General features: G+C 38.0%; 1 protein-coding gene across 5 annotated transcripts in view; it reads left to right on the top strand.

Annotated features, from left to right (window-relative positions):
* RAPGEF4 (Rap guanine nucleotide exchange factor 4) overlaps positions 1–16508 on the top strand; it is a 151412-nt gene that overhangs the window by 73098 nt on the left and 61806 nt on the right. For all 5 annotated transcript variants that reach the window (XM_027878495.1, XM_027878494.1, XM_027878492.1 and 2 more), the window contains 2 exons: positions 1054–1126; positions 2193–2257. In XM_027878495.1, coding sequence (XP_027734296.1) covers positions 1054–1126; positions 2193–2257 — 138 coding nt within the window. The remainder of the gene's footprint in view (positions 1–1053; positions 1127–2192; positions 2258–16508) is intronic.

The raw sequence follows: 16508 nt of genomic DNA, 5'->3' as shown, positions 1-16508 counted from the left end.
TGCACCATAAAGGACATTTTCTGTCCCAGTTATTATGTGTGCTTAGTTGAAACCTACATGAATTTCAGCTGGTTGATTGTTCAGGTTCAGCTCACTGCGCACCCAAAGGACTGCATGACGCATTTTATTTACACTGAACATCAGCATCCCTGTTGCAGAAGCTTGTTTTCTGGCAGTTCCAAAAGGGAATTATAATTGTTTACCCTTAAGCATGGCAGTAATATAGTCTGATTGAAAACAAAAATGTGTCATTTATTCATTGAATGATTTATATCTGATAAAAGGACAATTTTTTTCCTTTAGTGTTATTTTTGTACCTTCTGTGAAATTCTTGAGCTGTAGACAGAGCTTTGAACCTTATTGATCATGTCACCAGCATTCACTGAAGAAAAATACCAGTTGCTGACATCAGTTACAATTACGTAGCTTACAGTAGTACAAGGGATGTTATTTTTAAAGCTACAAAGTTTCATCTGCTAATACAGTTTTTGTATGAGGATATACATAATATGAGGTATTTGGTATTTGTGTTTCGTAGTGTTTTAGTTTCTGAAAACCAAACATAGTGTCTTGGAAATAAACATTTAGAGCTTTTACACTAAATCCTGTATATTGCAAATCTGACAGCAAAGCTCTCGTGGTACAGGATTCTTATGAATCATTAGTTAACACTCTTTCTCCATCCCTACAATAAAGCAGCTTTCTAGCTTGAGTTCAGATGAGAACTGCAATTTCAAATGAGCTTTAAAACAGCCTTTATGGGAAATCACACAACTAACTAAAATATTGATTTATTAGAACCCTTAAAGTTGTGCTTTGGGGAAGATGAAAGGGGAGCTGTTTTAGCACAATTTTTGATGGAAGAAAGGCAGTGTGCTCCAGTCAAGAAAGCAGACCTTGTAGTGTTAAGAGTAAAGACACATTTGATTGCCTCATATTGCATGTGTGCCTGAGAAGCTCAAGGCAGCAGACACAAAAATGTAAATAGCACATATTCCCCTGAATGGTTTTATACATCTGTACCTGACTGAATGTGCCATCACTGTCTTTCAGAAATATCGACAGTATATGTCTGGACTCCTCACTCCTCCTTATGGTGTTATGGAAACTGGCTCCAACAATGACAGTAAGTATGAGAAATTAGAAATCAGATGGTAGAAAAAAGAGAAAAGGGAAGAAAGGGGAAGATGTAAGTCCTGTGGTTATGGGTGTTGGGATTGAAACATTAAATTCAATTTGGGATTACAGCTGTATTTATACTGCATGTAGCAGGAAACACTTTGGAAATGTCTTGCCTAAATGTCTTCCCAAGTCTATACAAGTGTACACAGAGAGCTGTACAAAACTCTGTACTCTAAGCCAGGCCTGTTGACTAAAGATTACTGTATGATGTCATGTAACAATTTAACTAGTTATAGATGTTACATTAATTCCATGGAACGTGGCCATGAGTCCTGCTAGTAAAATAAAAATAACAGTTTTTTTAGTTAGGATGGGCTACCCAACTTGCTAGAGAATCTGGGTTAGTGCTTGAGCAGACAGCTTGCAGTAAACATGCTGCTCTCTGACCTTCGTTACACAGCAAAATAAGTTTTGAGTATGTCTGTGCCTCATGAGAACCTGTCAAGTGGGATAGTGCTGTAGGCATGAATCCAAGGGCAGCCTTTGGAACTCATCACTTATGTAAATCAAGGTACTTTTATTTATTTGCCAGGGGATTATTTAGATGCCAGCCGGGACAGTATCTGATGGCTAGCAATTGCATCTGCAAATTTTGGGCCATAAGCTGCATGTTCGATATGTTCCATTTGCAGGATGATAGCGTAGCATAGCAATGCTAGTTAGTGCAAACTCAATATCACATTGACTTCCAGATACTAAGACACAAATTATTTTAAATGAGAAAGTATAAATAAATCCTGTATGCATGCTTCAGATAGCAAGTTGTGAGAAAAGTACTGTGCTTAGCAAGCAGTTTATAGTATTTACGCAAAATAGCTTTTCTGTGGTTTTTGTGTTGACGAGAGAAAATCCTTTTTCTGAATAATTCTGTTTTTCTCTTTTAAAATCATAGGTTAATGTGTATGTTATTGAAGTATCAAATTCCCTATTCCATATCTTCACAGTTACATAAAGAATGTACAGTATTTATTCCTTTATTCATTTATTTATTTTCTGTATTCCTTTTTTAGGAATGCCAGATAAAGACAGTATGTCAAGCAATGCTCTTTGCCAAGTTGCTAAAAATTGTAATAAGGTAAATCACACATAATTTTGCCCTTTTTTTTTTTTTTTTTTTTTTTTTTTTTTTTTTTTTTTTTTTTTTTTTTTTGCTGGAGGGGGAGGAATTCAGTTATGAAAAATGCAAAAGTGCTGCATTAAACTGAAAATAACTGTGTGCAAATGCAAAGCATGTGTTTGATGCATTTGAGTACAGTTTGCAAATTATAAGGATGCTTTAAACATTGTGTCATATAACTGAAGAAAGCAACTGGTTCAGGCTTATTAGCAGGTGTACTGCTGCCAAAGTTTGTGTTACAGTCTGGTTTTCCTGTCTTTGTTGGAGAGGTGCTGAGGGTAAGGAAGAAAAGCTGCACTGTGACAAGACCAGTGGATAACCAGTGGATCATAAAATTCATGATTAAATCCTATTTTAAGGCTCAACTGAGTCTGACCTGATGTATAGACATTGTTCTGGCCCTTTGCTCAGGGAAAATTTTCTCCTGTGTTCAGAGAGCAGCTTTACATTCCGGTTCCCCTTTGTAAAATAGTTCTGTGCCTTCAGCTTCACCAGATGAGGACCCACATGAAAGAACTCATGAATATTTGTATGCCTGGTTTAATAGTGGGATATAGTATATATAGAGAGAGAGTAATAGTGGGAAGAAATAATGTCAGGCGTTGCTATGAAGATTGATAAATTTTAGAAGTTTTTTATGGCAGGAGTAGAAAAGTTACAGTAATAAACAAATGCTTAAATGCCTTCTTTCTGGACACAGGAGTTTAATTGAATTCATTTATGTGATGTCTTTAAAAGGTTAAAGGTATTTTTGCTGCACAAAAAATATCTCTTGACAGCAGATAAAGACAAGGAATATTTTAACATGTTTCCTTGACACAAAAATAACTACTTCCACCTCTCCCTGTCTGTCTGTCCTGCTTCCTCAAGGGTACTGACCTTTCTTAATTGTCACATTCAGCCTTTATTAAATGTATACATGTAACAGTATGCAGTTCCTTTTCCTAGAGTCTTATTCACTAATGCTATACCACTTCCTGACACAGCCTTATCCTGTAGGAACACAAACATTTTTCCATGCACTGAGTAATAATTCTTAGATACTTAGCACCTTTCATTCTGTAAGCATTTTACAGAACAGTTAACGGATTATGCCTAAGTGCTTCTTTAAGTTGTTGGCATTTCAGTGGAACACTTGAAGTCAGGTCAGGGGTCTTGCTTGGATTCTTAATGAAAGCACCAGGTGCAGAATCCAGAGTAAAAGATGTTGTGTTTTCTGAAGCAGGTAAAAGTAACTGATAGAGGTAAGGAGGTGAAAACATCCATCGCCCCTAGAACCTGATATCCCCCCAGTAATGGGAAGTGATGCTCAGCTGAGAGTAGTAAACACTCTCAGGTACAAATTATTTTAGAAACTGAGCAAAAATTAGTGATTTATACCTTGCCCATAGCTGGGCTTTGCTAGCACAACAGGACTGTCCCTGAACAAAATAATCACTTGAGTAGGAGACAGAACTTGGCTGGGACTGGGACTGAGGTAGGCTGCTCGGGGACTTTTACAGGAATGAGGTCCTTTGCAAACCAGATTATCTTTATTTCCAAGACACATCTATAAAACAGACATCATTGTCCCTCCCCCACCGTACACATTTAAATGGAGGGAAGCTGAGTGAGTAAATATGTGACAGATGCTTGTCACCTTGTTTCATCCTGGATGAGTTCAGACTGTGCCGTGGCAAATGTGGCAGAAGAAGTTACACAGCATAGAAATGGTTAATGAATTCTGGTTCTGTGTGTTTTCCATATGACCAAAGTTCTCTTTAATTATGATAACTGAAAGGTAAATGCTGCAGTTTTAAACTGTACAGCTGTTACAATGCTTACAAAAAATGTTCTTCATCACCTGCAGTCAGTTTTGAATGATCAGGGAGTTAGTGGAATTGCGGGGCCAAACTCCCAGAGTTGTTAACAGCTATTCGAAACAAAAAATAAGAGTACCAGAGAACAGCACTGTGTTTGTAGATTTTATATATTTTGCTTATTTTTAGGGTGATACATGACTTCCAAAATGATGTATCAGGGAAGGGAAATGTTTCCAGGACATCTTTAGATGACTTGATATCTTGCTAGAATGATGCCTGTAGGTAGGGCAGGCAGCAAATAAGCTTGGAGAGGCTTGCAGACTACTCTGTAATGTCCAGAAAAAGACTGAGTGAGGAACTCTCTGAGATTCAGAGAAAGTTCCTCAAAATCTTTCATATGGTAAGAAAACATGACAGTCTTAGACAGAAGGAGATAAAATCTTCAGTAGTTCTGATCATTATGCATTTATTTCAAGGTATGTGTGTGTTGTTTTAATTTTCCAGGGAATTTCATAGCTGTAAATAATTTGCTTCAAATGAAATCTAATATATTCTAGTCTGGAAATATAAAATGCATGCTTTTCTCTTTTAGCCTGTGGTGAATCTTTTATAAGCACTGTAATAGATGGTTTTCCATATTTGTTAATCATTTGAGTTTCATCTTCATAGCTTAATTTTTTTCTCCTGTCACATCTATTAGTTTTTGATGAGTAACGTAACATTTTTCTTTTAATGCACGCCTTGAAATTTTCTCACCATATGGGGATGTTTGGTTTCCCTAGTTCATTAAAATCTACAAAAAAAAATTCTATTTGGAGAAGGCAGCAAAGAGATTTTTTTTACCAAATGTGAATTCATTTGCATTTAGGGTTACATTATTGCACATCATTTAATGCAATATAGCGGTTAAATTGAGCATAAAATACTGAGAGATAGTATACTATTGTCTTCAGTTATATTTTGGGGAATGGAAAAAAAGTCAATTTAATGCTGACTTACATAAGGGAAAATAACACAGCTTCAGTCTTTTTTAACTAGGACAGACCAATATCTGTACACTGGTCTGTGTAGCTCTTAGTTTTTGAAAATTCCCATGGGGTAGAGTTGGATATGTGAGATGAATGTAGCTCTAAAGCCAAAATGACAAATCAATAATAATTTCAAATACATTTTTGGAAAAGACACATAAGAGTACTTAGAAAGCATGGGAGGTCGGGTTCCAGCGTGCAGGCAGAATAGGTAGTGGTTCTGGTTCCATCTATTACCAGCAGAGCTGGCAGCACGGTTGCGTGATGTTTCCCACTACAGGATCCTGTTCTTACAATTTGGCCACTTTTTCATTGTTTACACTGAATTCGCCATGCTGGGAGTATTCTCCTGGCTGATTGTTAAATTGAAATGGATCAAACCTCTCTGACACTGAATTGGAGGAAAACACATGGCACATATTAGATAGCTTTTCCCAGTTATATGCTAGCAATCCTATCTTTTGGACTAGAAACTTGACATTTGGGACTTATTCTAGAAGTAAGGAATACCATTTGTGACCCCTTAATAAATAACTGTGTTCTTAAGCGTTGAAAAATCTCAGTTGCAACTGGCTTGCTAGGCCAGGTACAGTTTCACTGTTGATCTGGTGCGCAGGGGCTGCGGGCACTGCGTGTGCAGAATCCCCACACTGTTTGGTCCTGGACTGCTTGGGCATTCCTGTGTCAATGCTTAACGGGGTGAGGTTTTTCTCAGTGACTTCTTTTAGCTGCTGGAGCAACATGTTAACTATTACAAAGACAGACACTGACTGAAAACCAGAGTTGTTTCCCCTGTGCTTTTACACCCTCTACTGGTGTCCAGCCAGGAACTGAGTTAAGAAATAGCCCATCTAGTTTAAAGAAGAGTGAGTTGTAGATACACAGAAATGAATGTGGGTGGACCTGTTGAGAGCACGAACCTCCACTCTCCTATGGATGCTGGTGCTGAATGCTACTTTCTGGTATTGGCAAATGTCTTAAACTCCTTTGCAAACTGTAGATGCCTCAGAAAGCATAGGAATTATTCACAGAAGGAACAGAAATCTATGATTTATAAGTTACTTATACAAGTAGTAGATAGTAAAAAAATTCTAACCCTGCTAACAATTGAAGCTGAAGTTTCATATTCTTTTCTGTAATGGAATCTCCATATTGCATTTTGCTAAAAGAACCTCCACATCCTCAAGAAGGTACGCAAAAGAATTCTGCTTGAAAGGAAGGCTGAAAAATTAACTGCTCAAAAGCAGAGTATTTCAAGATAGGAAGCTGACTCAGCAGTGTTTAAGAAGTCCTCCTAAATGTGTTTGTTATGCTACAGACTTTGATTACCTGTTCACATAAATTTTTCCTGTGACACACTTAATTAAAACATCATCTCACCTTGAAAACCATGCTAGCTTTCTTTTTGTACAATTTAATCTTTGTGTAGGTTTAAAACCTACATTAATCTGTGCCTTATTCAGTGAAAGCATGCATCCTAAAAGGGGGAAGGTGCTTCTTCATCTCCTTTTTACTGATGAAACCATACTGAACACAGAGGATATAATAAGATTAAGTTGTGCAAGTTCATACAATTATTCTTGCTATTGTTGAAGACTATGTATTTTTTTCTGAAATCTCTCATGCTTTATTTCCATTTGGTTCCCTATATTGTCTTCAGGTTTTTATTGTCATAAAGAGTTACAGGAGCTCCCCCTTGTGCACTATGTAATATTCAAAAAACACATGGATTGAGTTTGTGAAACTTACAGGCTGAAATGTCCACTTTATGTTTTCAATGTAATGTCTCTAAATCCTGTAAACTGGAAGCTCATTAGAAGTGATTTATTTTAAGGTATTTTGTATACCAAAGCTCTGATAGTATGCGCTGCAATACTCATCTGAAAGTCACCTTTTCATCCATCTTCTTCCCTGGTTAATTTGATGTGGTAAAATACAGATTCCTTTTCTCTTCTGAGTTTTCAGTAAGGCTTAGGAGCCATGTTGATTTTTTTGCATTTAAATAATTTGGGTGATTGTGAAAACCTATTTTGCCTTTCTATCAACTCTAAATGCATTTAATGCCATTATATAGAAAAGATTTTTCACTGGAAAGAGAAGGACATAATCAAGAGCTAATCCTCAAAATATTGCAATTTCAACATTGCCAGATGAATGAATATTCACTTATTTCAATTTTCTAGCACTTAAGTGTAGCTCTGGGCATTTGAAAATAAACTGTTTGTAAAGATGACACTACAGTTCACTAGGTGCAGCCTTGAAGAGCCCACACAAGACACCAGTAATAATCATGTTCCTTCACCATATTAGCTACTCATCAATACACACAATCATTTTCCTTCTGATATCTCTATATTTTGGTTTACTTTTCTCAGACAACTGAAAAGAAAATTTATCTTTTAACATATTCGGTGTATTGTCAAATATGAAATTTGATAGAGAATTAGCAGAATTCTAAAGGGAATGTTTCACGTTCTCATGAAATTGTGAGCAAAAAAAAAAAAAAAAAAGAACACAGAGGGAGAGAGAACAGGAAAGTAGGCAGTGTTCTATCAAAGTGCAGTGACAAGGTGCTAGTTTAGAAGTTGTAGTATCTCCGACAAACACATGAAAACTGTGTTAAAGGATAACTGCTGTGTGGATGGTTTATGTAACTGCCCAGTGATATATGTGCATTAATTCCTGTTCTCTTCTGGGCTCTGTGCCAGAATTGGTTCTCCTATACATTGTTCACATAGGGTTAAAAAATAATTTTCTTTAATTTTCTGCGTTTGAAGTGATTGCATCAAAGCACTATGTGCAAATATTTCTAAATAATGTCTTCGTGCAGTCCTAACTGCACCAATTACTTTAGGGGGCTGCTCTGATATTTGGCATCCATTTCACATATATGAAAGTAATTTTCTTAGAGTCTGTTCAAGTTCCTCATTTTACTTTAAGTGAAAGTGCTCAGGGTTCAATCATTATCACAGCCTGTAACAATTTGGCTAGCGCAGAGGCCGTGCATACAGTCCTTGGCAGTGACTCACATGGTGACAGCATATGGCAGGGGAGATAACAAAGACAGGAGTGTGAGAGGAGTAGGAGTCTGTGAAAAATATGTTTTTCATACATTAGTAAGGAACTTCATCATGAAAAACATGAATGTCTTTCTATGTCATCAGAGCTCTTTAATGTAAACAAAATTGTTAGTAAGTCTGCTGGCTTACACGAGTAGACTTTGCGTAAGCTTAATTGTTGCAGAACCACCATGGAAGGATTTGGATGCATCACTATCTCCAGTTCCAGCACTCTGGAGATGATACATAGCTGTAGGCTTCCCTTCCAAATGCCAGTGTGAATGGTAGTATTTCAAAGGAAAGCTTGCAACACCCCGTCTTCTGTTACACAACTCTGCTACCTGTAATCTGAAATAACTGTGATCCATGATTCCATTGGGTACCCTGACCTCTGGAGACCCTGATGGCAGTTTCTACTTGAAACAGTTTCTCCTGCCGTATCTAATGGTATAATTGCGCAGACCAATACAGAACTAGCCAGAGTAGCCCCAAAATGAAACCTGCTGACCTATTTCAGAGTAGCAGAGTAATCAAGTACCGACCCCGCAGACTAACCTCCTCCTCACAAAAGGGTTGTGGAGATGCTTGGGGTAGCACAGGGAAGGCAGTTTGGCTGAAGAGACCTTTTCCTTTTCAAACTCCTCATGCCTAGCTGAATGAGTGTTTAGATAAATAAAATAAAAAATGTTAAAATTAACAGAAATTCCTAGAAAATACTAAAATTTGTAAAATAATATTGTGAATTAGGTGTGTGACCATCCTTCCACAGGAGCATCACTCTCAGTTCCACTTGTTTGAGGACACAGCCTACTGCCTTACCTGCCAGCACTGGCAAGGGCAGTCTGATAATATATATTGTGGAGTCACATTTGATGACTCTTGCTCCTTGGCTGTGTTTTCTGTGTGATTCTGTCTCAACCCATGAAAAACATGCACATATGCTCCATTTATCTCCTGCAGTTGAAAGGAGAAAGAGGGGGTAATTATACTGAGAAAAAAGATAGTCCTTTTCAAGGTTCATGTCTTCGGGCAAGTCAAGCGTATACAAGTAACACATTTGGCACTTATATTTGAAACAGAAAAAGGAATTTTTTTGAATCTTGTAATTATTTTCTCAAGTTTGGCAGAAAAATTGGATCGGGGATCTTAAAATCAGGTTCTTTTTAGTCACTCATCTCTCACAGCATTTTGACTGCCTGTCCTGCAATGCATGCTGGAAATTGGTATTCAACAAAGTCAATTATAGTTCTGAGTCAGTAAGAAGTAATCAATGTGTCTGATCTGATCATTTAGCAGCATCTCTTTTTGCTTGTGTACGGATGACAAAAGTTTGAGAGGTTAATAAATAGTGGGGAAAAGCTGTCCCATGATTTTGTTCTTTTTCTTGTGTTAGCTAGTCAAGAGCAGAAGTCCCTTGTGCTGGCTGCACAGAATAGCACCACCACCAAAACAAGTGCCCAGTTCATGGAGCTCATTTAGAGCCATTCCAAGTTAGAATTGCAGAGGCAAAAATGTCAGATATCTACAACAGAGATGAAAATATAATTAGGACTGTTAACTCCAGTGATGGTTAAGGCAAAAGTGCTGTTGAGGTATTTATGATTTATGACTTTCATTATTTATTCTTTTTGTGAATTTCCCTCTGGAAGAAAGCTTGGCACAAGATTTGGAACGTGTTTGATCTTTGTGTGCTTTACCATCAGTGATGCAGCTGTCTTAAAATTAAAGATAGCATTTAGTGAGGAAATACAAATACACATAGCTGAGTTGGACAGTAGAGAAATAAAAAGAATATATAATTTTGACTCAAAAAAAAAAAAAAAAAGGAAAGAAAAATTCTTACTTCCAATACCAGTTATTACACTGCTTCTAATTAGGATTACTCAGAGACACTTGTTTCCATCTCCTGAAATGGAATTGTATAAACAATTTGTATAATAACCCTAAATATGAACTGGATGGAGAAAGAGCCAGTAGCTTAACAGAGGAGAATTAAGATTATGTCTTTTTAAACCTCCAGTACTGCTTTGTCCATCCTCATTCTTTAAAGTAGCTGACTTTAAATGTATAAATCTGAGGAGGCTAAAGAAACACCTTCTCTCATGCCACTCTTTCCTTGTAGCCTTTTGCACAATGGCTCAGATGGTAACGTTTCTCCCAGACACATTTTCTGACCCAGCCCACCTTAGAGCCTTATGAGCAGTGACACCAGAAGCAGAGGGGGTGGCTGTGCAATGCAAGGATGGTGGGAGGATCAACTCCCAGAGCAAAGCACGTTTGGGCCAGGAAGAACTGTGGTGCTGTGGGTGCCCTTCCACAGCGGCTTCCAGTGACCTGTGCCAGGATTGAGGGCACATGTCCTCTCCCGTGTACCTTCTCCTACATCTCTTCTGTCTGCAGCTGGCTACGTATGCCCTCTCCTCCATCAGTCTGACATTCCTGCTTGCCTGGTGGCAAGGGAGCAGAACTGTCAGAAACACATAAACCTTATTTTCTGGGATTAATTTTCTTACATTTTGGATGTAAATTAGCTTCCTGGCCAGGGCCAGCACAAGCAACAGGACAGAGGTGAGAATTCAAGGAGGGGATGGACTGCAGTTGTCCTGTTTGAGGCTGCTGTGATCTGTCTGCAGCTGTGAACATCTGACCTTGGCACGAAGCATTGCCGAGTCTGATTGCTATGGACTGTCACTCTTTTCTGCCCCAAACCTGGCATTTCTGCCAGCCTACATGAACTGCACAGGAAGCAGAGGGACAACTGGCAGGGGATTGCTTTGTCAGGCCAGCTTGCAGCTCTCTTGCACTTCACTGCTAAATCACAAATGAATCTGTGTGATTTCAGTCTCCTGTGTTTAAATACAGATTTGTATAATGTATTTCTGTTACTGCTGTAATACATATACAGATCCAGTTAAATATTTGGTCCTCTGCCTCCTCTTGAGTTGTCTAAACTGTGTTCAAAGCCAGTCTAGATTAGGGATTTTCAACTTGTGGTCTGCAGGCTGCTGGGTTCTGGCAGCTATTCCAAGTGATACTGAGAAACAAACCTAAGAAAAGCCTATTGTCACTGGCTGAACAAGGTTCCTTATCTTCACTGGCAAAACTGTAGGAGTCCAGAAGATAAAGGAGCCTGACAACCCCCCCTTCCCTTTTGTTTCCCCCCCAATTCATTTCACACTCTGCCGAGTGTCAGTGTTGGCTGCTGTGAATTCCAGGGCAATGTTGGAAAAACCTGTGTTGACAAAACAGTAAGGTTTCTGATATTCCTTATGCTGTAAAAATATAGCCACTGCTCCCCAGCAGTCCGGGTCCTGTGTCATAGAATAGCTCTCTTATCTTCCTGGTATTCTGGTCTGAACTGGGGAAAGGAGGAAGGAAAGCAAAACTAGGGGTTTGCCTTGCTAGAACTCCTGAATGCTACTTACTCTGTTTGGTTTCTTCAGTGTTACAGTAAGTGTTCCTGAAATGCTGTCTTTTGTCTGGCTTTTCTGCCATGAGGTTTGGGGTAGGGAACCTAGATTTCTGCCTGGAAAGTGTCTTGTGATCTAGTGGCAGCACAGACACTGGACAATCTGCAATAATACTGGTTTTCAATATACCAGAAGTTCCTCAGGACGCATCTTCCTTTCCCCAAGACGGTCTTGTAGCCAACTGTCATGGAGAAGCTGAAGATTCCTACTTTATTGCAGAAATTACAGGTTTTTTTAACAGAAGGTAGCTGGGAATACTCTGTGTATGTTCAGTATTTCCAGGCAAACTGGTTTGGATTATAGTAATTAAATTTTTCTGGAACAGCAAACATTTTCACACTGTGATTTGCTTTACATATTGGAACAGTCGTTATCCTTTATACAACCCACAAGGAGTCACTAAAGAGTCAATTAAGCCAAAGAAGATTTTGAAATTATGTTTAAAAAAGAGGTGAGTGGTTGACAGATGGCAGGAGCAGAATTTTGGCTGGACGAAGCAATATTTCTAGCAATGATGTGAAAATAATGCCAACATTAAAGAGAAATAGGAGAAAGGGGATAAATTACAAAATACATAAAAGAGGTGCTTTTCCATTTCACAAGGACAGGGCTGGTTCTGTGATATCCCTAAAAGCCAGACATCACAGAATTTACACAGCTTGGGCTACATACTGAGAGAGGTAAAAAGAGGTCATCTCTTTCAGAAACGTACTATGGTGAATTGGGATGTAAAGAGATGTGGTTAGCTAGGGAAAATGTCAGGTAGAGTAATTTCACCTCTCCATATCAGTCTTGGGTTAATTATTGTACTGTTCTGTGTGCATTTGAGCTTCTGTGTGCATTTGTGGAGACACCTTTTTCTCAAGTTGTAATAAAGATTCATTTAACAACAGACGCATCTCAGAGTACATTTAGAAATGTCTGTCCCTCATTAGTTACCAGGAAAATGAGCTAAATTCAAAACAACAAGAATAAATGTGAACAGGACTGGTTTAAACAGTAGCAAGTTAGGGAGCTGCAAGCTCTGTAGGAAGTTGGGAGAGAAAAAGCAAATTTACAAATATGTAATATTTACTATTTTTCAATTAAAATCATATTTTATTTGAGTTGACAGGAATGCAAAGTATTATTCTTTTGCTATTTTATTGGATAATATTTAGTGTTCACACAAATGCCCATTAACTCAGTGTTTGTATCTTACTGACAGATTATTCCCATTGCATTGTGGAATTAATGTGAAAAACAGGGCATATTGATCTTTCTTGTTCATATCAATAATTTGATTCCAAATGCCTCTGTATGTTTTTAATCAGTACAATTACTGACACTGTATCTAAAGAATGCTGAATTAACTGATTAACTAATACAATTAGGAGTTCCATTTCACGCAGTTAAAAGTGTGAGACCACGTTTGGATTTCAATATAAAAGAAAAAGAAAAGCTCTTACCCTACACAGCCTGAGAGACTTGGATGAGACAGGATAGGTAGCGTGGTTCAGCGGAGCAGCACTCTCCACTTTGAAAAGCTTTTTGTAGACATCATGGGAAATAGAAGTTTTAAGGAAGATAAGAAGGTTGTTTTGTGGATATTTGTCAAGAGCAGAATACTTGTCTTCCACTGACACACAAATATATAAATTAAACAGAAGTGCTTGAATGGTTTTTTTCTGTTTATGACAGAAGACTTAAAGCCATTAAGTAGAGAAATACTTGGCTGAAAGAAGAATGTTTGTGCTTTTTGTGAAATATGTTCTGGTCTAGCCATCAGTTTGAGATTTCTTACCTCTGTTTACTTTCATATACTACAGAAACAACCATTTATGTTTTTTGGGAAATATATTCAATATGGATGGAAAACATTGATATAGATCATTAAAAATCTCCTTCTGTGAAGTAGAACACCAGAACGTGTCACACTGGATATTGTTGGATTATTCTTTCTCAATTTTGTTTTTACCAAAAATTTATTTCTGAAAAGGATGACAGGAAGAAGAATGAGGAGTAGATAGGGAAGCTGGAATCTGAGGCCATTTTGCTGCACTCCTTCAATGTTTTTTTCATTTGATGTACTTTCACACAATGCACTGTCCTGAACTTGGAGAATAAGGAATGTGGAATCACCAGAATAGGCACAAAATGGATTTAAATCAAATTCTCTAGCCCACTTGGCAGAGGCTTTACGTTGTTGGTGACCTCCCCAGGGTATTCAGGAGGTAGCCTTAAACGCCCTCTAGCCCTGTCTCAGTTTGATGACTTTCTGTTTCTGTGTTAAAATCATTATAAAATTCCCAGAGTGAATTTGTAGACATTAGACTTCCAGGATTTCAGTTGCACATTCAGCAGTGTTTTCAGTTGCTTATTCTCGTCGCTTGTCGAAGATGTGAGTAGATACTGTTGTCCCCATTTTACTGACGGAGAGACTGAAACACCCAGAGGTGGAATGACTAACAGGGGTCACACAATACATAAACTACTGTCACCCAGGAGGCACTGGTTCCTCTTGCCTCACTTGGGTAGTGTTTTGCCTACACTGAAGTCAAGAGTTTTACCACTAATTTTAATCAGTTCACAATTTCACACCATAATTCACACTCCATCCGGGTTTTGGTGCCTATGTGTTTGACATGAAACACTTAATATAAAATTTCGCTGCCTAATCCTCAAAGGACCGGCACCTGGATGTAACTGAAGCTTAAGAGAGCCCATCTGATCCTGTTCATCTAGAGGGAGTGCCTTCTGGGAGTCTTGGAGGTAGGAGATGCTGACCAGAGTTATAGAAGTATCTGGAAACAAGTGAATCCATCAGAAGCTCATTAGTCTTTAACTTCTTTCATTTTGCTTGTGTATCTATAGCATGAGTGAGAGACAGGTCTTAAAAACTGGTAACCTTACTGTCTAATATTTATTGTACTTTTTAAATCTTCATCATTATAGTTTGTTTCTCAAGAAGTAATTAATTTTGGGTAAACATACTGTTAAAGGCATGAATACTAAGAAACCAGTAACTTGCATGAGAGACAATGAAAAGAAGTGATTTATTCTTTTGTAGGGTAAAAAAATACCACAGCAGAGAAACCCATGACAACGCTGGTTTGAGATTCTTTATGGTAACTGTAGTCACACCTCTTATCAGAATATCGGGAATGCTCACAGCAGAGTTAGCATTTTCTGACATTTTATTCAATGCATGCATTGTAGTTATAGCAGCTGTTTCATTGTAGCAGGGAAGTAGAAAAATGACAGGAAAATAAGACATCATTAGCCATGTTCTGAGGTTTTTTTGTGCACTGGTCATAGTCTGTTTCAATATTCCTTTTGCCTTTGACATTCACAGTGAAGTATCATTTTTGGTAATGGCTGAATCATTTTGTGTTTAACGGACAGACATTTATAGTTTGTCAAGGAAACATTGTGGAAGTGTTAATAATGCAATTTCAATTTAACTTTCTAAAATAATTTTGCTACACTGAATATTTGAGATTTTAAAGGGACACATTTTCCTGTTTATGCTATTAAAACATGTAGATTACTAAAGAAAAGCAATTTTAGAATGTATTTTAAAATACAGCATAGTCTTCACATTGTATTACATTTAAAGAATATAGAATTTAAAACAGTCATCATTATTCTGAGTATTTTGATAGTAGCCCATTTTCTGACAGTATTCAAAGCATTTTACAAAGGTAGAAATTATTAATATCCTTCTCTCTGAAAAGGGGAAAATGAAACACACTGTGATTACGTGATTTGTGTAAGGTCACACAGTCAGAAAAACAGAATAAAACTGAGCTGTCTTAACCACTGGTCCTGACAATTTCTACTAAGCTATTTTACTTGGTTTAGTTAGTCTGTAGTTAGTTAGATATATGGGTATTTAGATTACAGGTGCTGTAGCTTTATGAAACTCAGGAGATTTTTAAAATGTGATTACTTCCCTAATTTTGCAGACATCCTGTGACTGTGTGTTCCTGTGTTCATACCTTGCCCTTTTTCCCCGTTTTTGCCATTTACAGATGTTTCTCAAGAAACTATAGTGGTTGTCTTCTGTGAGCATGGGTGGCTTGAAGATGCTTTGGTAGTACAATTTTAGACTATGCAGCCTGGCTACAGATCCTTTTAAAACAAGCGATCTTTTTGAGTAATTTATCCTTTGTTAATTGCAAAGTGTTGCTAAGTCACTTACAGACCTGGCATTCTTGGGACTTTTCCAGTTAGGAGATGTGAGGAGGCACTTTGCTTTTTGGCTGCCAGTGCTGTCTTGTGGAGAGTGCTAGGGAGCACCAGGCTGGTCCTGCCAGCTGCTACATACATTTGTGAGAGAGAGTGAAGATGAGAATGAATTGTTCACACCACGTGGGTAGTGGTGGCTGCGTTTCCGTGTCCACTTTTGTTGTCCTGTGAAGGAGTGTGGTGAGGTCTCCCTGTAGATATGACTGTGGTCCGGGTTGGACAGAGCTCAGTCCTGGTAATGAGTTCCAACCATCAAAAGTCCCTGTGACAGAGAGTATGTGCCAAGGTTTCTTATGGACTGTGCACCCTCGGGTGTTGCTTAGAGGTCATGACATAGGATGTTTTCTGATGACAAACAGTGGTTGGTGTATCAGCGTGTTCTACACAAGGCTACTCCAGAGATCCACTATACAATAACAGAGCACAAACATTCCTACAATATTGGTTACATTTTCCTTCAAATTTTGACAAAAATGTGTTTCAAAGGACCTTTTTGTGACAGGATCTTTGGTCAGCTGCTTCTCTGTTGTTTTTCAGCAAGCTGCATTCAGTAAGTGTGTTTTACCTGTAAAATCCTAGCAGAGGTTGGTGCAGTCTGCATAGATACTTTTTCACTGCAG

This window comes from Empidonax traillii, unplaced genomic scaffold (assembly GCF_003031625.1).
Source record: "Empidonax traillii isolate 1590-97213 ecotype Southwest subspecies unplaced genomic scaffold, ASM303162v1 scaffold42:size1813164, whole genome shotgun sequence".
NCBI classification, from domain to species: Eukaryota; Metazoa; Chordata; class Aves; order Passeriformes; family Tyrannidae; genus Empidonax; species Empidonax traillii.
The sequence above is the reverse complement of the archived record's forward strand: the minus strand, read 5'-3'. Positions and strand labels throughout refer to the sequence as shown.